The sequence below is a fragment of the Lissotriton helveticus genome, chromosome 4_1, assembly GCF_964261635.1.
Source record: "Lissotriton helveticus chromosome 4_1, aLisHel1.1, whole genome shotgun sequence".
NCBI lineage: Eukaryota > Metazoa > Chordata > Amphibia > Caudata > Salamandridae > Lissotriton > Lissotriton helveticus.
Genome location: NC_136063.1, coordinates 1,469,671,944 through 1,469,694,994, shown reverse-complemented (window position 1 = coordinate 1,469,694,994; position 23,051 = coordinate 1,469,671,944). Strand labels below are relative to the sequence as shown.

The window sequence follows — 23,051 nt, the reverse complement described above, 5'->3', positions numbered from 1 at the left end:
TAGCGGAATTATTTCTGCCGTTCTACGTTGTGGGGGGAAGATATTGTGCAATATATCCGGTAGTACCTCAGGGCCCTTAAGGTTTAATACCACACAATCACCTGCGAATTTCTTCTGTTTGGTCCCTATCCACTTTACCCGTCTTGCTGATAGCAGGTCGTCAAAGAGCTTTTCTTTTCCCAGGGGAGATATATGCATATTATTACTCAACCACTGTGAAGCTTTATTTAATAAAGAATCTGGCGACTCATCCTGTCCTGTTTTTAAAGGTGGAACATTGGCAAGTACTAGTATCAATGGTGAGGCTTCTACAATTAGTTCCATGGGACTTGTTTCAGTATTAAAATCGGGGGATAAGGTATTCCCTTGATTTGGCAAAGGGTCTAAGGTTATATGGTTACTCTGGGCATTACTAGGTCTGGTACTAATCGATTGTACAGGAGCTAGGGTATCTTGTATTCCCTCAGGGATATTTCCCCCTGCTGTGTTTCCCATCACTTGTTTTTCATCGATTTTGTTTAGTACCAAATTCGGTATCTCACCCACATTATCATTTGTTGTTTTTAGGAGAATCTCCAATTTATTAACTTTATCAGTTAAATGGTCTATTTTTGATATCAGTGGTTTGATTAACCGAGATATTTTAGATTCCAACATGCCCATGAATTTACTTGATAACATATCATCCCATCCACTATTGCCATTTCCTTCCTCCCCTATCCCTTCTGAGGAACTCTTGTGTTTATTTCTAGGTGGATTTGTTGGTTTATTCCTGCTAGACCGGAGTCCTTCTCTTTTGGGGGGAGCTTTTGTGGACCCTCTTGTTACTCTTGGTGCAGGTACAGGCATTGAGGGGGAGATGCTTCCCTTTTCTAACCCTGGTTCATTACAAGATATACTTAATTCGTCCCCAGTCAATAAGTCAACATTTGCATCAAGTGTGGGAACAATAGATGGCAAAGAAACATTTAGCGCTACACAATCATTAGTCTCCTCTTCATGCAAATCGATGACATTTGTTTCGTCTAAGTCCAGTTGGGTTGCACCAAGGTCTACTAATTGCGCACATGGTGGAGAACCTACTAATTGTGCACATGGTGGCGAATCAGAAAGCCCCAGGGAAGACCTTCGTACACTATTAATTTTTGTCACCACTTGGACTAAATAATTGTCCATTGTATTGGCAGGGATGGTGGGGGTCTTCTGTCTCGACATATCAGAAACACTCAGACCTAGTACAGATAAATATTTCTTTTCAAATAGCAAAAATATCACGTTTTGTTACTCAAACAGTTTTAACAACTAATCGTGAAAGCGTTTAACTCACTGCACAACAGATGATAGAGTCCTAGCCCAGTCCAGTCGTGGCCAGTCTTGGACTGTCCGCCCTTAGTCCGGGCTTTGTCCCGGGCTTAGTCCCGCACACGCGTCCCGCTAACGCGTTGTGAATCCAAGATACATACGGGGCTGGAATTAGGGGGCGGAGACACGGGAAGAGGCGGCAGGTGTGCTGGCTGGTACACGCACAGCCTGCCGGGCCTCGCAGTCCCGTCCTCCTCCGGCAGCCCTTACTCCCACAAAGCAGTTTCTATGCCCTACGGGGCTCCTGGCAGCAAACAGCAGACAAACGGCAGACACGGGCAAAGAAATCCAACACTCCTTCACGAGCGGCACCCGCGGAGCGGGGGCCGCGAGGAGTTTTGAAGGCTCAGGCAGGTGGGGCGGAGACACGGGAAGAGGCGGCAGGTGTGCTGGCTGGTACACGCACAGCCTGCCGGGCCTCGCAGTCCCGTCCTCCTCCGGCAGCCCTTACTCCCACAAAGCAGTTTCTATGCCCTACGGGGCTCCTGGCAGCAAACAGCAGACAAACGGCAGACACGGGCAAAGAAATCCAACACTCCTTCACGAGCGGCATTTTTAACAGTAACACGCTATGTTGTAAAATATGCATTCTAGCTGGATGGCCATGTGTATTATGTGGCGTCTTAGTGAAGCGCAGACCAAGCGTTGACAAGAAGCAATAGAAAATAACTGAAAATATGTGCCTAAATGTCACTACTGCCCACTAATTTTCAAAAACATCATGGGGGTATAGGGTTGCACAATTTACAAGTGCATGTCCTACAAATAAAACAAAAAAATTATACATACCTACGAGTACAAAAAATAAAATATTTATCTGTGAAGGAAGCCCACCAAGAGTGATTGAGAAACGTACTATGAAAATGCTCCCCACTCACAAAAAATAAGCATTAAAAATGCAATAGGACTCGCCTTTTATTAAGTTAAAGCCATTTGCTTTGCATTACAATACCATTAGCAAAGCAAATGGCTTTAACTTAACCAAAGGCGAGACCTGTTGCATTTTCAATGCTTGTTATTCCTGTGGCCACTTTGAAGTGGTAGAAGGTTAGAGATGCCTTTTCTTCTACAGAGGTGTCTGGAATTTCCTGCCTCCCTGCATTGGTCCCAGTCTGCCTGGAAGCACGATAGGCTAGTGGGAAGTCCTTTGTGTGTGAGCTGACCCAGTGCCTTTGAAGTGCAGGTGTGGTAGGTGATAGCTCCACCCACCCCTATGGAGTCAGAGATGATCCATCCTGCCAGAACTCTCTATTGTGATACTGTCTGGAGGAATACACAAAGGCCTATTGCCAACTACACTTAGTCATATGGCCCAAGGAACAGACTGTAGGCACCAAATGGCTTTGGCTTAACCATTAAAGAGGATTATAAACTACATTTCCTCAGACACAACCATACCTTTCCCACTTGCTCCCAAACAAAAGTTGCATGTAATGAGGTAACCCAATGTTATCTAAAGGGCGAGGTAGGCCTTGCAGTAGAGAAAAATAAATGTAAGAGTTGTTCACTACCAGGACAGGTAAAACTTAAAAAGCCATCTCCAACTTTTGAAGTAAACTGCATCATGCCCTAAGGAGGGACTTACATGTATTAAAAAGGAATGCTAGGCCTGGCAAAAGGTTTATTCTGACAGGTGGATAGGACAGCTTAAAACTGCACACACAGGCTAAAATGACATGCCTGAGACACGTTCAAAAGGCCATTTAAGTAGGTGGCAGAATTAGTACTGCAGGTCACTACTAGCATTTAATTTACAGGCCCTGGGTGCCTGTCCTAACACTTTACTAGGGACTTACAAGTACATTAAATGTGGCAATTAAATGTATGTCAATTTCACCATGTTTGAAGGAGAGTGCAAAAGCACTTTAGCACTGGTTAGCAGTGGTAAAGTGTGCAGAGTCTTAAAAGCCAACAGAAAAAGGTTCAGAAAACAGGAGGGGTGAAAGCAAAATGTTTGGGTGTGACCCTGCAGAGAGGGACAAGTCCAACACATGTCCTCAGTTGGGAATGGTACCATCTATAAAGGCAGAAGTAGATCTGCCAATCAGTGGCGACTCCTCTACTAAGGCAGAGGTGTGTTGCCCCACTGCTATTTCAGCAGTGAACAAAAGAAAGATAAAATGATAATAACAGGACGTTATTATTATTTTATTATTCTATGCGTAACTCAGGGGCGGGGCTGGGCTTTGTCACACCAGAGCAAAGTGAGGAGTGGTTTGCACTCCTCTAAGGTCTAGCCAAACCGGCATGCACACATAGCATGTTCTCTGTGGGGGACATGCCCAGCCTCCCGGACACTGCATAAGAGGACAAACAGTCTGCTCAGACCAATCACCACGCTGCTCATGCAGCATTGTGATTGGCTAGGAGAGTCCGGAAGCCTGGGTGCTTCCAGTACATCTGAAGAGGACGAAGGAGAGGTGTGCAGCGGCACGGTGGAAAAGGTATGGTTTTTTGGGGGGGAATCCATTCCCTTCCGCTCCACTACCCCGTTCGCAGGCAGCCACCACTGCTGCCAACATATATACCATTCCGCATGGAAATCTCGTTATAGAAGTACTACAGAAGAGGAGGTTCAGAAGCGAATATATTGATTTGGGTCTGAAACTGATGGGAAACTTCAACATAGTTTCTATAATTGCTCTCAGTAATATTTGGAGCACAGAGGCATTTCCCAAGCACCTTGTCAATGTAAGACCGAATCAGAAAAAAAATGAATTGCCTAAAATAATTTCAGAAAAATATACCTCCAAAGAACAAGATACTTTAAGGATTTACCCACCAGGGGTACCAGTAGCACTGTAAGATAAAAGGCCTGACATTAAGAAGAAAGAAAATGGTTATAGGAAAGCCCTGACTGGATTGCCATCAGAGCGAGAGTCTGAGACAGCATTATTAAACAAGGGATCATAGAACTTTGAAACAGCCCAATCAGTATCGGTATACTGATAACCACCTTTCACATTATTTTCAGGACACAGGTGATATAGGATGGTCAGTGACTTTTTCTGGAGATAGAAAGAGCGACCAAACTGAGCATCAGAAAAAGGAGTACTCCTCCATGGAGAAAGCTGGTAACATGCAGCTTTAACAACGGGGCACCCATCATAGTGGTCAAAAGGAAGAGAAAGGTTTAGATAAAAAGACTCACCTCACAAAGAAGAAAGATGCAGTATCTGCCACTAAAGAGAAACAGCATGCCCAAGAAAAAGAGAGCCCTTCTTTTGAGAAGAGTTTTCATTTTTCTTCACTGCAGGAGGGTGCAGTTTGCATGTTTGCAGGAATCTCATCTTACCCACACAGTGCTGGATAAATTGCAAAGGAAATGGCCTCTCCAACGTTTTCCTCACTGTTGAAAGATGTTTGCACTAGGCTGGACATGCTCTGTCCAGGCTCCATGGTGACTGGGAGCTATGCAGAGCAGAGTATTTGGGCTACACCTTGTCAGGTCATAGTCCGTTGTTACTGACCCTGTCCCCAATAGGAGTCAGACCCATGATTTCTACATCGAGATTGAACACCAATGCCCTTTCGGACCAGGATTCACGGAAGAGATTGGATCCCACATTACGAGTTATTTTAAAGTGAATGAGGATTCTAACAATAATATCGCCATGGAGTGGCATTTGTTAAGGGTGATCATTAGGTTACTATCCCTAAAACAGCAAATGAGGTCAAGCACACCATATTGGCCAAATATTGGAGAAGGGAGGTGTACTTCGGGATGCTAAAAAGGCAATGGTACATACATCGTATCTCGTCACGTGTGGTGCACAAAGAATTTCTAAACCCGGTAGATAGCCTGCGTGGGGTTCATTACAAAGAATATTTAACCTGTCAACACAGAGGGTGACAGAGCGGGGGGATGTTGGCTACTTCGTTCCATTTCAGACAGATCTCTTCTATAAGAGTAGAAGGCAGTCACATAGTGCACAAACACGATTAAATTAAAGAAACATTCACAGTCTTTTACAAGTCAATATATTTGGTTTCAATGAATACTGAAATCTACAGAACATGTGCCTTTCTTCAGTGAACTGGGGGTGAATGTTTGCTTTGTTCAGCAATCCGTCCATCATTTGTTTGCACAGCATTTTTTGCCCAGACGTGGGTCCCTTGCTCGCTGTGCAACTGGATTCAACCTAGCCTGGCTGATGAGGGGTGATACCCACGAAACCGGCCCCAGGATGCTTGTTTCCTGCCTAGGGATGACCTGGATTGGCGTTTTGTCTGGAAGGCTCCCTTGAGGAGCAAGGTCAAGACTGATTTGCATATGGCTGGGTCTAAACTCGGGTTGCAGAGAAAGCAAAAAAGCAATGGATTTAAACCAGATCTGAGATGGGGGGTGAATGCTTGACTTGTTCAGCATCCCATCCATCATTTTTTGTGCAGCATTTTTTGTACTAAGTACTATGGGTATGCCTATACATGGGTCTCTTGCTCGCTGTGCCACTGGATTCAAGCTAGCCTGGCTGATACCCTGAAACTGGTCCCAAGATGCTTGTTTCCAGTCAAGGGAGGGCTTGGCAGTCCCGGTTGGACTGTTCCCATGACGAACAGGGTCAAGACGGATTTGCCTATGGCTGGGTGAGCAAAAGAAGGATGGATTTAACCCAGATCTGTGACTGGGGGTGAATGCTTGATTTGTTCAGCATTCCGTCCATCATGTGTTTTCACAGCATTTCTTCAGGAAACAACAACATCCAAACTTAATGCCATTCGGAGGGACTCCTTAGCATGTCCTATAACCACGTCAGTAATTAATACAGCCATTGATTGATATGGTGGCTCACGGGAAGTCACTTGGTATAGTCGGTTTTCTGCCAATTTTATTCGGAATACAGGACTCAGCTAGTACCCAAAGTGCTTCTTTTGTACCAGGATGCAGCTTGGAGAGGGGTTCTGCCTCAATTCACTTGTACTTCAACAATAATGGTGCTTCTGTACCCAAGTCGGGACCTGCTAGATGTGCGGTTGTACAGATCATTGTCCCTGCTTAATGCGGAATACAAAATACTAGGGAAATTATTGGCAAATCAACAGGCACCAGTGGTTGGCTCCTTGGTACACCAGGACCAGAGCACGCCATTCCTGAGCACAGGCAAATTAATCTGAAAAGCCTTTTTCACAAAATAGATGGGTCTCCAGGACCCAGTCTGCATCCTATTTATATCTATAGTTGTTTGACATGTTATCTTGATCCTTCCTGTTCGATGTATAGGGCTGCATGGGTTTGGGGGATGGCTTCTTGAAATGGGTTAAACTGCATGAGTAAAAACTGATACACATACTTTCCCCCACTGAATTTTGCTCTGGCAATGGAGCCACTGGCAAGTGTGTTCTGCAATAGAGCGTGTAACTGGGGTCTCATTCTATTAAATGAGCCATAGATTATTTCCCTTTATTCTGATGATGTTTTATTGTATCTCCGAGTTCCTAGTTGAGTAAATCTCACCTTTTTTCCTGTACACACAACTTCCATGGACTACGCCTTGCAAGATAACCTGGCCCCCTCACATTTTTAAATATTTAGATGTATGGTATACCACAAAGATAAACAACTGATGTAAGGTAGTCTGGGCAGAGCAGTCTCTTCGATTTGCTCTTTAATGGCTTTTTGGAAGAGGTTGCCTGTTTCCTTGATGGAAAGAGTGGCTATCATTAAGATGCTAATATTGCCTCACCTATTATATTTTTTTCCAGGTACTGCCAGTAATCTTGTAGCTGTTGTTCTTCAAGGAGCTGAATGGGCTCTTTTTGTATCTGGTCTGAGCCAACAAACTGAAAAGATTGGTAGTGGGGAAAATGATGCTGTCACTGCATTTGGGAGACATGGGTATGCTACTGTTGGAACTGTATTATCTTTCCACACAGATTGCCTGGGTAGCCATATGGCTAGGGGCACCTAATGAGAGGGATACATTGATGATCATGGCATTCATTAGGGGCTCCATATCGCTTCAAATGGTTTTAGATACCATGAACCCCATGAAAGAACTGCCAAGGATGTTCAGGGTAGTTAAACATGTTAGCTTCAATACACAAGTCACGTACGAGGGACTATGGAGCAGAGATTTCTGATGCAGACTGGTGGAAGGTTTTGGAGCGGGTGACTAGAAATGTCAGGTTTAGATTTACCCAGATCAATTATATCCATCAGAGGTATTTGTCATCTTACAGATTTTCTCAGATGTAGCGAGTGGTGGATGATTCTTGTCCAAGCTGTCAGCAGCCAGATGCAAAATTCTATCATATGCTTTGAGAATGTTGTCACATATAGTCATACTGGGGCGACATGGAAAATATTATTAAAGAGGGTACGGATTTGGAAATGTTTTTTTACACATCAGCAATGATTATTGGGTCTGATCCATAGAACTCAACCCCAGAAGCAGACTTACAGATTTATTGATCTGACCCTGGTAATTGCTAGGTTCAATATAGCTATGAACTGGAAGCCTCCAAGGCACACAGATGGATACGAGATGTTCTAGAATGTTCGAAAGCTGAGCTTGGCCATGGTATGCACTGCATCCCGTAACAAGATTATCACACCTTGGTGGTTATCAAACGCGTCACGAAAACATTTCCACATTGGTTCACAACAAAAACAACATCCTTCCAACCACACACACTACATGGTGAAGCATTCTCCTCATGTAGATAAGTTCTTCAGCAGCCCACATAGGGGTAGTAAGCGCTATGTAAGTGCTGCAATACAATAAAATACCGGAGTTGCACAGAAGACACAATAAAGGAGCTCCCAGAAGCAAGTGATAATACAGGCTTTGGAGGGCAAATCTGATCTACAGCGCCTGTGAATAATTTCTCTCCATATTGTTTATGGTTTAAACACTGTAACTGTGAGAAGAGTCACATGATGTTGAGTTGAGCTGCTGCCGGGGATCGAACCGTCAGCCCTGAGCTCCGCAGTCAGCGACTCTGGCCACTGCACATATCCTCTCACACTTAAAATACACTCAAAGTAGAAGCCATCCAATAAGAGTGACATTAAAGAGTGTATTCTCCAGGGGAGGGACAAACGGGATGGACAAGATGACGATGATCCAGGATTTGTAAAGCACGGCAAATCACCGGTGAGGGTCTCAAGACGCTGAAGAGGGGACAGGGGAAGCAATTGAATAAAAGTAAAGCACATGAGAGTCACATAAAGCCAACCAATGATAAGCAATGGGCGGACTATATGCCCATGTGCGTTTTTGGTAAGTCAACACTATCTTTTAGACTTGATCGCAATAGTCTTTGTGCAACTAAGACATGCCTTTACCCTTCCTCTATGAACCATGACAAGCCACTACTGACAATCAGGCACCTGTCTGGCACAAATGAATGGTCTAAGAAGGATAACAGTCTCCTGAAGCAACAAACTGATGATAGAAAGTTGTAATGAACAAGGACTGAACAGATGCATTTAAGTATTAATAGAACACAGCCCTGTGAAACTTGCAATCCTGCAAGCTATAACCACTGTGCGCTACACCAACCTAGCAGTGGCAAGACAATAGAACTTCTCGGTTCCAGCTTCCAACAATTCAGGAAGAGATTCCACAGCTCTGTACCTCATAAATGGAGAATATACACTTGATTCAATTGAATTGTCAATCTTTGTAATTTTTAACTTGCTTTTGTTTCTTACCTGAAATTGTACTTTTTGGTCAATGTGATCAACGTAAAACTGCTTGAGAAAGCGTTTGTCTTCACTCCAGAAAAGGCTGATATCAGAGATCTGCCCAACCCGAACTGCTCGGTCCATCATACCCTTTGGTATCACTTTGTTGGCCCTTAGTTGGCAGGGTATGCCCAGACGTGGGTCCCTTGCTCACTCTACTACTGGATTCAAGATAGCCTGGCTGATGAGGATTATGAATCCGAAACCGGTCCCAGGATGCTTGTTTCCGGTCCAGGGAAGACATGGCTTGGCAGTTCGGGTTGGACTGTTCCCATGAGGCACAGGGTCAGACTGATTTGCATGTGGCCATGTCTGAACTGGGGTGGTGGAGTGAGCTAAAGAATGGTGAAGGATTAAACCCAGATCAGTTGACTGGTGGTGAGTGTTTGATTTGCTCAAGCGCTCCGTTCATCATCCCCTTTGGTATCGCTTTGTTCGCCCTATATTGGCAGGGTATGCCCGGACGTGGGTCCCTTGCTCACTCTACCACTGGATTCATAATAGCCTGGCTGATGAGGATTATGAATCCGAAACCAGTCCCAGGATGCTTGTTTCCGGTCTTTCATAGCTTAGCAGTTCGGGCTGGACTGTTCCCATGAGGCACAGGGTCAGACTGATTTGCATATGGCCATGTCTGAACTGGGGTGGCGGAGTGGGCTAAAGAACAGTGATGGATTAAACCCAGATCAGTTGACTGGGGGTGAGTGTTTGATTTGCTCAAGCGCTCCGTCCATCATCCCCTTTGGTATCACTACTGACAATCAGGCACCTGTCTGGCACAAATGAATGGTCTAAGAAGGATCACAGTCTCCTGAAGCAACAAAGTGATGATAGAAAGTTATAATGAAAATGGACTGAAGAGATCCATTTAAATATTAATAAAACACAGCCCTGTTAAACCTGCAATCCTCCAATCTATAAGCACCACTGTGTGCTAAACCAACCTAGCAGTGGCAAGACAATAATAGAACTTCTTGGTTCCAGCTTCCAACAATTCAGGAAGAGATTCCATAGCTCTGTACCTCATAAATGGAGAATATACACTTGATTCAATTGAATTGTCAATCTTTGTCATTTTTAATTTGCTTTACTTTCTCACCTGAAATTGTACTTTTTGGTCAATGTGATCAACGTAAAACTGCTTGAGGAAGCGTTCGTCTTCACTCCAGAAAAGGCGGATATCAGGGATCTGGTAAAGTATCATAGCCAACCTTTCCAGTCCCAAACCAAAGGCCCAACCGATCTTCCCGTGAGCACCAGCTGCAAATAACAGACACAGATAAAGGACCTTAGAAAAAGAAGATTAAAGATTAAAAATACATGAGCAATTACTTTGCAAACACGAGATGAAGAAGTATGGAAAACCTGTGCCAACAATACAATATTTCAAGAATCCAATGGTGTGAGTTTAGGAAATGCAACCTGTAAAAACATTTTAACACTTCCTATCAGACCCTGCTTGTTTACTTACCTTTCATGTTAGAAAAATGCATAGGACTGATTTCCGTTAGTGTCTTTTTCAGGCACATGTTGGTTTTCCATATATGGTGTGAGTCAGTGATGACTTACTACAGATCGTAACAAAGGGTGTTTAGTCAATTGTGTTGTGTGACAAGTTTGTCTGGAGGGACCGATCTCCTTAGGATTTTTCAATTTAGACAAGTCTGTTTTTCTTGATTCCCTTAAGAAGATATTTTGAGATTTAAATGGGGTCTCTTTGTGTTTACACAATTGCATTATCTTAGCACATTCAGATCTTAAGCTGCTGCATGCACTGAATCAGCATTTGTTGCCCTGCATTGCGCTAATAAGACTACATAATTTTCCATATACCATAAATATGATCTCTCAGTACTGTATATTTTCTTCTATATATTCCTCTCATTATGGGCGGGCTAGGGAAATGTGGGTGGGAGGTGCAGGGGGGGGGCAATTGACAGAAATTGGTTCCAACATGCATTCAAATCTTGCAAGATTTTGCCATGAGGGTTTGGAGTGTGTCGTGGTGTTATTGCCAGGTGGTCTCCTGATGGGATGGCAAGCACAAACAGTAGGGGCCTCTACAGGAACATTTTAACAGGCATTATTAGGAGTTACTGAAGTAGGAAAGATAATCCACCACACTAGAAGACACAGGAAATTCTCACACTAGAGGAATTGCAGGGATCATGGGTCAAAACTGAGGCAGCTTGGATTGCCAAAGAGTATGACATTTCAGTCTGGGTCACCTATGAGACAACCTAGTGGAATAAGGTATGGATCAGGCAAGCAAAACCTGCCTTCCCCCACATCCTCCTAAATATAGTCGATTAATCCAAAAGCTGAGTCTTCATCACCCGACAGTGAAGAAAGGAATTTCCCAAATATATGTTCATGTAGCCAAGCTTTGACCTAGATTTTGGATGTTCAGTCTGCTGGTAACCATAATGTTTAGGCCATACGGTGCTCCACACCTACCCCCAGAGTTGTACTGATTCCTCCCACTTCTAGTCTATACCTAGTCACCAGGTAGAGTAGGTGTGCTGGGACAGTTGATAGAATTTCCTGTACACGTGACCGTGAGTATCTGATACTCCGTCCTTTTCCCCCCTGAGTGCAGTAGAACGAGCACTCTAAAATACCTCACTGAAGTACGGCATAAACAAAAATACATAATGGTTACCACAACATATACCTTCAAGAACACGTAAAGAATCTGTGAGGAAACATGTTTTTGCCCTTTACGGTAGAAACTCAACTACTCTGCAGCATAAAACATGGTTTTAATAAGCTAGACCATCCAACTTAACCAGCTGTGTTCTACTCATTCTCTTCTTCAATATACTTTGAGTCTATCACGCGCTAGTTTCTGTTTCTTCCATCACTCCTGTCCGCAGTCCCTGTGTTTTGATAGGTCGCCAAAACGTTTAGCACTCACTTTCACCAAACGTGTAAATAAAGAAAATTCCACCAATGTGGCAGGTTGAGAAAAGAATCAAGCTTAAATGAAAGATCTTAATAACCTGCTCTATGGTCTGGGATGCTGATAAAGTTCATTAATGAGTTATTATTATTATTATTATATCTGATTTTGTAAAGCGCTCGGCTACCCGTAGGTTTCCCGGCGCTCGGGAATAGAAATAAAAGAGGACAACGAAAGTTAAGGAATCGGTTACAGAGAAAACAACCAGGTTTTCACACCTTTGCGGAATTTGATATAGGATGTTTCAGATCGCAGAGGGATGGGAAGCGAATTCCAGAGCGCAGGTGCCAGGTGGGAGAATGAGCGTCCACCGACTCTGGACCGCTTAAAGCGGGGAACAGAGAATCTGCAGTGAGTGGAAGATCTAAGGGTGCGAGAGGGACAGTATTGCTGGACTAAAGTGGAAAGATATTGGGGGGCTTTTCCAGCTTTGATACGGTGCATGAAGCAAAGTGCTTTGAATTTGGTCCTAGATTCTATGCGCAGCCAGTGAAGGCTACGCAGAGAGGAGGAGACTGAGGTTGTTCTCGGTAGGTTACAGAGTAGACGGGCAGCCATGTTCTGAACTACTTGGAGTTTCCGAAACAAAATTCAACAAAATGCATCATAATCCATTGTCAATCATGACCAGTCATGAATGATTCTATGTCAGGACCCGAAGCTCAGATTATGCCTTCTCTTTCCTTTATTTTTTGCCCAGCAGCCTTAAAACAATAACTAATCTCCATAGACTACAACTCCCAAGAGTATTTGCGTTAAACAAAGACAACCATAGAGACAGCCCTAAATATCCAGCATCAAGGAAAAGCACTTCCTCTTTCTTTATTGCTCAATAGCCAGATAAGTGCCTTTCCTTAATGCTGCCCGGTTACTCACCGGTAATATTCATTACTCCGAGTCCTGGTCTTCCCGTCCCATTCCTTATCAGTGAGCGCCACCAATCAGGCGAGCATATAGGGGGAACAAACTTCCTGGGAATACCAAAGAAAACCCAGAAAGAAAAAACAATCACCTCAAAGAAAAAACACCGAGAGCGAGGAAAGGGCTCAGGAATGGGATGGGAAGACCAGGACTCAGAATAATGAATATTACCGGTGAGTAACCGGGCATTACCTCCTCGTCCTGTCTTCCCGTCCCATTCCATATCAGTGAGCCCATACCAAAGCACACGGTGATTGCAAGAAAGAAAGACCAGAAATCTGAGCGAAAACAGGTCTATTTAATCAAATGAAAGCAGTACAACTCAAACATCATGTACAGCAGACAAAACATGAGAATCAAAAGCAGCCGAGGCCGCCATCCCCAACGGAAGCCGGCAGTGGGACACAAACGTATGGGGAGAGGCCAAAGTGGCAGCATTGCAAATGTCACGCAAGGAGGCAACCTTGAACATGGCCCAAGATGAGGAGACACCTCTGGTAGAATGATCCTGCACCGAAGAAGGGAGGGGACAGTGAGCAGACTGATAGGCAGAAATCACAGCACATTTCACCCAACCGGTCAAGGTGGACAGGGAGGGACGAAGTCCCCTACCCGAGGTCCCGTAGGTAACAAATAAAGAATCGGCCTTAGGAAAGGCACTGGAGCGATCCAAATAAATGTGGAGAGCCTGCAAGACATCCAAAGTATGCAGAACCACCTCCTCAAGCGAAGAGGGGTCAGGGAAAAAGACAGGGTGCACATGATGATCCCTCTGCCTGAGGTTTTTCGCTGTTGGCGCGAAAAACCTCAGGCAGAGGGATCATCATGTGCACTCAATCAGGGAGGGGCCTAAGCGGGCTGTTTGGATATATTAGATAGGGAGAAAACAGCGAGTTTTGGTGACTAGAAAGGAGACGAGAATAGACCGGTTTTAAAAGTCGTGCAGGTACGAGAAAGAGTGTGGTTTATCGTTTGTGAATGGAAGGTAGTAGTAATGCAATAGAGTAAGAGCAGGGGAGAGGAACAAATGAGTGTGTGTATGTGAGCCCGGATGGATGATGCACGGATGAGGAAAGTCACAGGATTTCAGGGAGGCAGAATTGAGAATTGTGAGTGAATGCGGGAGAGTCTAGGGCAAGTGAATGGTGTTCAGAGAGCGTGAATTAAATGAGGGGCGAGAAGGTGATTACATTTCATTGAAAGGAAGAGATTAGTGGGAGGGACACGAAAAAACCAGGACAGCATGGAACAGTAGGACAAAAGAGGGGATAAGGATTTGTACAGCCCGTGAAGGTACTCAGAATTTGATAATATGTGGGAATTTGTATAACATGGGGTTCACTTGACATGATATAGCGCTCTAATGTGTATAATTATGATGTTCACAGTCTCATGGCAATTTATTGTTGTTTACAGTTACCCCTGACAAAGGGCTTTTTTAAGCCTGAAATGCATTGGGTCTTTTAATAAACACTGCTACGACGAACCACTCACATCTGTCCTGTTCTTGAAAGAAGCCTGGAATGGCACAACCTGGGCATGAAAAGCTTGGGAAATTGTGAAGTATCCTGCATGGTGAACGCTTAAAATCTGTTGAAAGTCATGAAAACGAAGTCAGAAGTAAAGAATATATGGTTTAAACTAAGTCAAAACAAAGGAATAAGTTTCAAACAATGTGGCAAAGTTGCCTTAGCAGAGCGATTGGCTTGGGGCGCGTAGTCGCCCCACCCTGCTACAAAAGTTAAACATACAACAGATAAAGGGTAGTGCATCTGCTCCTCCAATTCAACACTGAAATACTAATCCCCCACAAACCATTCCATTTTTTCAAGCTACATATCTTTTACCTTCTGCAACATTTTAGAAAAGAATAACCAGTTAATTGAACTCCTTAGTCTAAAGTCTAGTTTTCAGAAAGCAATAATCACAACTTGTTTACAGAGTACATTGGCTGTGATCCTGGAACAGGTATACTCCAAATACAAACTCACAAATAAAATAGGGCGAATTTGTGAGAAGGTGAACCTAAATGGACTACAACACCAAACACGTGAAGACGCCATTAAGCTGCACAAAATGGAGGCAGAATGCCGTCGCACACTGAAAACCTAACATTGCCTTAAACAGGAAGTTTTAGGTACATGGGCGACAAAAGATCGCCATTTCGGTTGTTGAACTTCTTGAATCTATGGCACTGTTTACTGACCTAGTAAAATGGCTGCTTGTGGAACTGAGCACACAATTTCAGACCGTACCATTAAAGATAGTATTTCTATTCCCTTTGAGCTCCTTAGGGGACACCTACAAGCTGATTGGGGACATTTAGAAATTACTTGCCTTCAGAATTCAAGGAAAATCAGGGTGTTGTCCATACTCTGCTGTTAGGAACACAATGATATCGAAATCTACATACAGCTCCACTGCCAGAAAAGTTTGTTCATGTTTTCCCTAAAATGTAACTCAACATCGGGCAAAGCAAAATGATGCAATATACATTTTACAAAAGAGTACGAATTAACGTGCTTGTGAAATTGTGTACATATATTGATCCAAATCATTTGTATATACTGTTATGCTCCCTTGGGAGGGTGTCAATGCACTGGGTAGAAGTGACATTGAGGGGACATAGGGGAAGGACACACATATCTACACCTGAGTAAGGACCACCCTACCAATTCAGAAAACACAAACAATAATTTTAGCCCATACTCTGCAATTAATGTCTGTTTGGATTAACTGGGGCGTACCTAGCCGTTCAACAGATATATTACTTTGCCATTAATCTGGCTAAACAAATAATTACACTGAAATGAATGAGAAATTATCCGTCCTGTTTTTCTAAGTGGTTAGGAGACTTTGCTTTTGTAATGAAATGGAAACCGTGATTAGGCAAATAAATCATCCCAAGCAGGCGCCCAAGCATATTTGGGCAGATCATTGGAATTTCCTGTTAACACATGTTCATTAACTGAATTAAAATGAATTATAGTTACCACAGAAGTTAAATGGAGCTAATAGACGTGATCGAAGGGTAGTACTGTGCATCTGAGTGGCGAATCACTATGTAAATACTTAACACACTATTGGACAATTGATAGATATACACGTGAAGAGAAAGCCTAACTACAATGCCATGATAATAATTGTGCATTCAATTACTGACAGTACAATGTGAACTTCTGCATGATTTGTACTCATTCGCTATGCCAAAAAATTATATAAAATAAAAACAAAGGGTGGATGTGTTCTTTTTGTGCATTAACCCTGGTGGGGGTAATCAATGTTAGCATGTTAGGCAGTCACTCCTACAATATATGTACTCCACACAAAGTATTCTCTAGGTCAGTGCTTCCCAAACCTTTTAGAATTACAACCTACATTTAATAATGACTACGTTTTGCGACCCACCTAGCTTTACAGGACATGAGGAGGGCAATTTTTTAATGTAGCTAAAGCATCATGTGCTAGAGAGCTGTCAGGAGATTTTCTATTGAAATTAACACTAAATGTGCACAGACATACAGTTGTACTCATACAACTATGCTGCACATAAGAGAGAATGCGTGGAAATTGTGTTTCACTGAATATTTATCATTTGTGAATTACCAAGTAAAGTATCTTGATTTGTTATAACCCTATTAAAAATCTTTGTTTCCATCACATTTCAGAATTACAAAAAATGTGCTTCCTTTTTTTTGCGTTCCTAACTGCTGAATGTGTACAGTTCATTTACAGGTAGTTTCATTTTGTTGTGTGTTACATAATATGACATCGTAAAGCCTTTTCTTTTAACACTCTCTGTACCCAGCAAGAAAGTCACAAAATTCACTATACATTTCTTTCTCTGACTGCAAAGTGAGAGGAGTTTGTAAACATCAATCCCTGTGTTGAACAAGCATTTGCAATGCAATAGGTCCTGCATTCATGCAAGTTTGAGCTATTGGTATTGTTAATGACAATGCCTTTTATTTATATTTTGGGTTTTAAAACATAAATAAAAGGCATTGTCAGTTACAATACTAATAGCTTAAACTCGCGCAAATGCAAGACCTATTGCATTGCAATAAAGGGACTTCTTGACAGCTTGTTAGATTGTAAATATCAGACAAAGACACCCGCCTGCGACGTCTTCAAAGTAGTGATAAATAGTGCGGTGAAGAAGATGTGTAAGTGTTGTAAATTACAGAGACACTAAGTGTGAAGTGTGAGAGTTACACATGATCCGAGCTATAAACACTAACAAAGCGCTCCGACACCTTTCGCTCTGTGATTACACTGTCGCAGCTCAGGAGAAAGAGTTGGAGGGAGGGCTATTTCCTGCCCTCTCTGTGGTTTGAGTGTGCGGTGTGGCATTGCGTAATGTCATTGCTATCTTGAGCCCAATAAAAAACACTCCAGCTGTAGAAGGGCCCTGGCTTCACCTCCTGGTGCAGGGCAGGCTGTGCTTTATGGCAGGCATGGAGGGAGAGGGGGATGATCTCGGCTGCAGCTCCAGCCTTGTACAGTGCCCCTGCTATTACTAGTGAGCGAGAGGCGCAGAGTTGGTGGTATTGGTACTGTAGGTGGTGGCATTGGTGGTGGTGGTATTGGTGGGGCTATTGGTGGTGGTCGTACTGGTGGTATTGGTGGTGGTGGTGGTATTGTTGGAGGTGGTATTGGTGGTGGTGGTATTGGTGGTAGTGGTTGTATTGGTGGTGGTGGTATTGTGGTATTGGTGATATGGGTATTGGTGGTGGTGGTAGTGGTGGTGGGGGTATGGTGGTGGTATTGGTGGTGGTAGTGGTGGTGGTAGTGGTGGTGAGGGTATGGTGGTGGTATTGGTGGTGGTGGTGGTGGTATTGGTGGTTTTGGGGGTGGTGGTATTGGTGATGGAGGTCTCGGTGGTGGTATTGGTGGTATTGGTGGTGGTATTAGATGTGGTATTGGTAGTATTGGTGGTATTGGTGGTGGTATTGGTGGTTTTGGGGGTGGTGGTATTGGAGGTATTGGTGGTGGAGGTATTGGTGGTGGAGGTATCGGTGGTGGTGGTATTGGTGGCATTGGTGGTTGCATTAGTGGTGGCATTGGTGGTGGTATTGGTTGTGGTATTGGTGATATTAGTGATGGTGGTATTGGTGGTATTGGTGGTGGTGGTGGTGGTGTTGGTATTGGTATTGGCAGTAGTATTGGTGGTGGTGGTATTGGGGGTAGTATTAGTGGTGGTGGTGGTATTGGATTGGTGGTGGTGGTATTGTATTGGTGGTGGTGGTATTGGTGGTGGTGGTGGTATTGGTGGTGGTGGTGGTATTGGTGGTGATGGTATTGGTGGTGGTGGTAGTGATGGTGGTGGCATTAGTGATATTGGTGGTAGTGGTATTGGTGGTGGTGGTAGAGGTGGTGGTGGAGTTGTTGTTAACCCTGTCAGGTGGCTTAAGTGCACATGAAATGTAACACAGATGTGCTGTTGTCAGTTTCAGCCCATTAGCACACAATTATGTTCTACCTGGAATTAATATGACTTAATTTGCTAATTATTTCTAAATCCATTTTACTTGGGGGGTTGAAATAGACACGAGATAATGCTAGGTTAAAGTGATTGAAAGCATACGCTCGTGGTACGGGGCAGCCATGCTGCTTAAAAAAACACGAGCCGTTTCAGCTGAAGCAACGCATTTCCGGCCTGCAATAAGAGAAACTCAATAAAGTAAATATTGCTTACAGACTAAACAGGTCCCGTGTATCAACCGAAGTAAAGGGGCTAGTAGCCATGGAGGTTACAAATGAAGACAAGGCCGTACTAGGGACTAACAAGCCTAATAACGAATTCGAAGGCATCATTCACAAAAGACAATAACATGAGCCAATGAAAAATATGGGCGGAGAGTGGGCGCTGTCTTCTCTCCCATACTCTACTACAGCAGTCTCTCAGAGCGAGCAGTGCATGCGCGATGATGCTAGGCTCAATATTTGATCTCTGTCTTTTAAGCGCAGCAAATGCTACAAGATAAATACAGAATTTATAGACATCTTTGTTTGGACTTTCATGACCTTCCGACTAAATCGGCTTGTGACCCACCCAAAGTTTCAGAACTACTGCTCTAGGTCTTTCCTTTCTCCTTTTGTCACTTATTCAATGAATGAACAAATTCCAAATTCACCCCCTAAATTTGATTTTTGGGAAAAAATGATATCATTTTTATTTGAGAATTGAAATTTGACTTCTGCCATAAGCATTGCAACAATCAACATCTTGTCCTATAATGATTGTGTGCCATTGCTGTTTTCTTTACTCAATGCAGCGTGCTTTTACTTGTCTCTGACTCTCTGATCACTACTGCATTTTATTAGTGAAGCATTATCCTGAATACGCTGTCAGTTCTTTCTTGTTTCTTGGAGTCTGCACCTTTTCTCACTCACACTTTTGTTATGTTATGTTATGTTAAGTATGCTTATATAGCGCATGGCTACCCCAGCAACAGGGTGACCCAGCGCTTGCAGACAGGCCAGATGGCAGAGCACAGCAGGGGAAATGAGGTGACAATTTAACCGGCCCCCGGAGTGCTGGTCGTCCTAAATACTTTCTGTTCAGTGATAACACTTGAAAGCTTACCAATGAACATCCCCAACCATAAACCTATGCTGCTAGACATAATGACTAAAACTGATAACCCCCTATTCATAAGATGGAGAATGAATGTTAGCCACTGCAGAGGCACGACACAAACACTGTAAAGAAATGATTTCAGAGAGCATTCAAAACTAAAAGACCAACCAGTGGGAACCATGGGTTTACTATGGGAATCAGCTAAAGGATACGTGAGAGGGCAAATGCTACAAGAAGCCTAAAAAAGGAAGAATCAAAAACTAAAGAGTCAGAACTCCTAGAGATTTGTCAATTTATGTCAGTTAGGATATTCTGGGAACTTTTGCCAGAGATGCACACATGGTCCAATTCTGAAAAGAAAGTGTAAACCTACATCTTTAGGTTTACATATTCATTTGCAATAAATTTATGAAGTACCCGATTTCCAGGAGTACTCATATATAAAATAATCCTGAGGGTTGAGTTAAACTATCTGTGCATCGGAAAACTGCTTAAATTGAGTTTTTCAAAATAATCCCTGACTAGTCAATAGGACTGACAGAAGAGAGCAATCAATATTTGCTAATGACCCTGTAGAGAATGCATCATCACCACCCCCACAATCCTGGACTTTAAATCGAATTGTAGGGCGCTCTCAAGTTTACATTAGGCAACAGAGCAGCGTTAAATAAAACCTCCAAATAAATTCTCCGCAATGTGTATTTGCACAAGCTAACCTTTTCCTTGTAGGAGAAAAAAAATGTCCACCTTTCCATTGCCTCACCAGTTTAGGGGATGTTGCCTCTCCATTTCCACGCATGATACAGATCTACTGCTCCTGTCTCCGACCAGCATAAATCTTCAATTGTTACACCAATACAAATGAGTGGTTGTCTGAGAGATAGGGTTTGTGATGACCCAGGAAGGGTGGCACCTGCTATGTTTGCATTGTGTGTGTTTTGAATGTGTGTAACATGGTGCAACCAGGATAGGGGAAGTACCCTATAACCCCTATATGTGTGTTGGAAAACCCACACTTAATGAAAAAAACAAGACCCCCGGGCACACGTTATTAGGATAAATGTGCTTAGTAGCAAAGTTTTTCAGAGATCGCAAAATATCCTCTTAATAAGTCCATTCAAGTCTTTTTGGAACGCTTTCAGATCGTTTTACTCGTTTTATTGAAGAGCACAACCAGCCAACACATGTTTCGTCACACCGGGAAGTATCCTGTGACTTCTTCAGGGCTGAAAAAGCAAAAGGAGAGCCTTCTGAGCAACCGTTTATCCGGTGATAATTCCAAACCGGACGGGCTGTGTTTGGTAATAAAAGGACTGGTATTCAAAGGTAAGGGAGCAGCGGTGATCCTGTGACCAAAAAGTCTATATGAAAGGTTGTGCGGCGGGTGTGCCTGTAACGCAACACGTGGCGATATTTGAAGCAGCTGCCTCGCCGGTGAAATAAATCAGAGCGACTGTTCTAATTCAGCGGAGTAGTATTCAAAAGGATGGGTAGGTAACTAGCAAAACCGAAATGACAGAGATCCAATATGGAAAGTGCCTATGCAGTAAAAAATAAAGCGGTGGTGCTGTGAAGTACCAGAGCACCGGCGATCTAAGAACTACAACTTTCTCAAACAGCGGTTAACAGGGGGGTGCGCCGTTGACCATGACCTTGAGCAGGTGCGCTGGAGCGAGGCACAGGCACTAGGTCACCTCTGTAACGGAAGTGAACCTGTGTTTTTTTACAAATGAGTATTTATGAAGCAAATTCCATATCACTAACAAGTGCTGAGTAGGCAAAGTACAAATACATCCCGCATTCAGAAAGAGTAATGCTGTGTTGCAGATCTATTGAAGTTTCTGCTATTCTGGGAAGGGTCCTTTGTTGGGTGGACATACACAACGTCCACAGTAATTTCTAATATGTCACACTCACATATAAATAAAGTCTTGATTACTGGTACACAATACACTTAGAGAGGCACAGTAGAAATAAATGATTACTATTAGATTCTTGCTTTTAATCGTCTTCAACGATCTAGCCAATACAGCCATGTGCTCGTTCATATAATCTAGGACTTTTTCAAGACAAATGGTGTTTAACACTACGTAAATAATATTAGCCCAGTCCTGCCAGAGTTATATACCCTACAAATTTAACATCCATCACATCTGAAGACTGCTGTGGGTTGGGGTTAAAGTTATAGTTTTCATAGTGACCATGCCATCTTTAAGACACAACTGAAAACTTGGCTTATCAGATCATAGTGTTCTTTATGAGGGTCACTTCAGCATTTCCCCTTCAGCACTCCCTCTATCTACGAGTGCCTGTCACCACCATAACTGGCAACCAAGTGCTCCATAAATATCCAAAATAAACAAATAAATAAATATGTTGCAGTGGCCAGAAGGACAAAGTACATGAAAGGTCCTCTGTTAACTGATCAGACGCTCACTCTACCCTACATTACAAAGAAATGGTAATGTGCTGTTTATTGAACCAAAGGTGATGGGTAGGCGGAGATGTGGTCCAACGGTCAGAGCAGCCGACTTTGTAACTGGGGAATCTAGTTTGTATAGTATTGTCAGCTCAACGTCCTGTGATTTTGGGTAAATCACTTAATCTCCCAATGCCTAAAAAATGTATCTGGCCTTGTGGAAGGTAGCCTTGTGCTCACGTAAAGCGCTCCCTGTTTGTGCTATATAAAAAAAACTGCAAAAAAATAAATAACAAATCAAGGGCCACACTGTTCAGCGAAGGTCTCTAATCGTATCCAGGGTGGGACTGTGTCTTGCAAACATTTGCAAATACTCACAGCCACTCGAGTCTCGGGAGTTCATAGTTCTGTAAGCTTGACTAAGAATAGAAAATGTTGGCACATCTCGCTTATAATAATTCATTGCCCGTGAGATGTGACATTAGAATGCAATGGTCAGGGCTGAAGCCTGCTGTTCTTGGAGTGAAGGAAGGTGGTGTGTCAACATCTGAAGGCAGTTCCTGCGTGCTGCAACCAACATTTATTAAATCTCCAATGGGAGCAAGGAGACCACATTCCAAGGCCCTGACAGTATCTTTCCTCACAACTTGTGAAGGAAGTTAGGAGCACATTGGGCCATCTAGTTCTGCTCTGCCATTCACTTACAAAAGCAGCTCACCCTGGGAGAGTCACTTACTTTTTTTTAAGCGTATTGGCTTTGGCATTTTTTAGCCATCTTATACACAGTGGCGTAGTAAGGTCAGGTGGTACACGGTGCGGAAAATTTCTTGTCACCCTCGTCTTGACAAACTGGCAAAAATATGTGTTTAGAAAACATATTTTTGGCATTTTGTCACCCCCCTCAGTGAGGACACCCAGGGCCGCCTGGACCCACCGCACCCCGCCTTCCTACTCCACTGCTTATACAGCGACACAGCTGGTGTGCAGCATGGCTGAAAGTTACTAAAAAGTGCTATGACGTGGTAAGCGTTGGCTGTTTCATAGCACTTTTTATTGCTTTTGGGAGGGCAAAGCAGGAGGCAACACAGAAGGCAGGTGAGGGTTGGGGGAAAAA

The 23,051-nt window shown here is 43.3% G+C and overlaps 1 protein-coding gene across 4 annotated transcripts in view; it reads right to left on the bottom strand.

Annotated features, from left to right (window-relative positions):
* Positions 1-23,051, bottom strand: part of FARS2 (phenylalanyl-tRNA synthetase 2, mitochondrial) — a 1,625,806-nt gene that overhangs the window by 580,717 nt on the left and 1,022,038 nt on the right. For all 4 annotated transcript variants that reach the window (XM_078688052.1, XM_078688053.1, XM_078688051.1 and 1 more), the window contains one exon: positions 10,152-10,312. In XM_078688052.1, the coding sequence (XP_078544178.1) occupies positions 10,152-10,312 (161 nt within the window). The remainder of the gene's footprint in view (positions 1-10,151; positions 10,313-23,051) is intronic.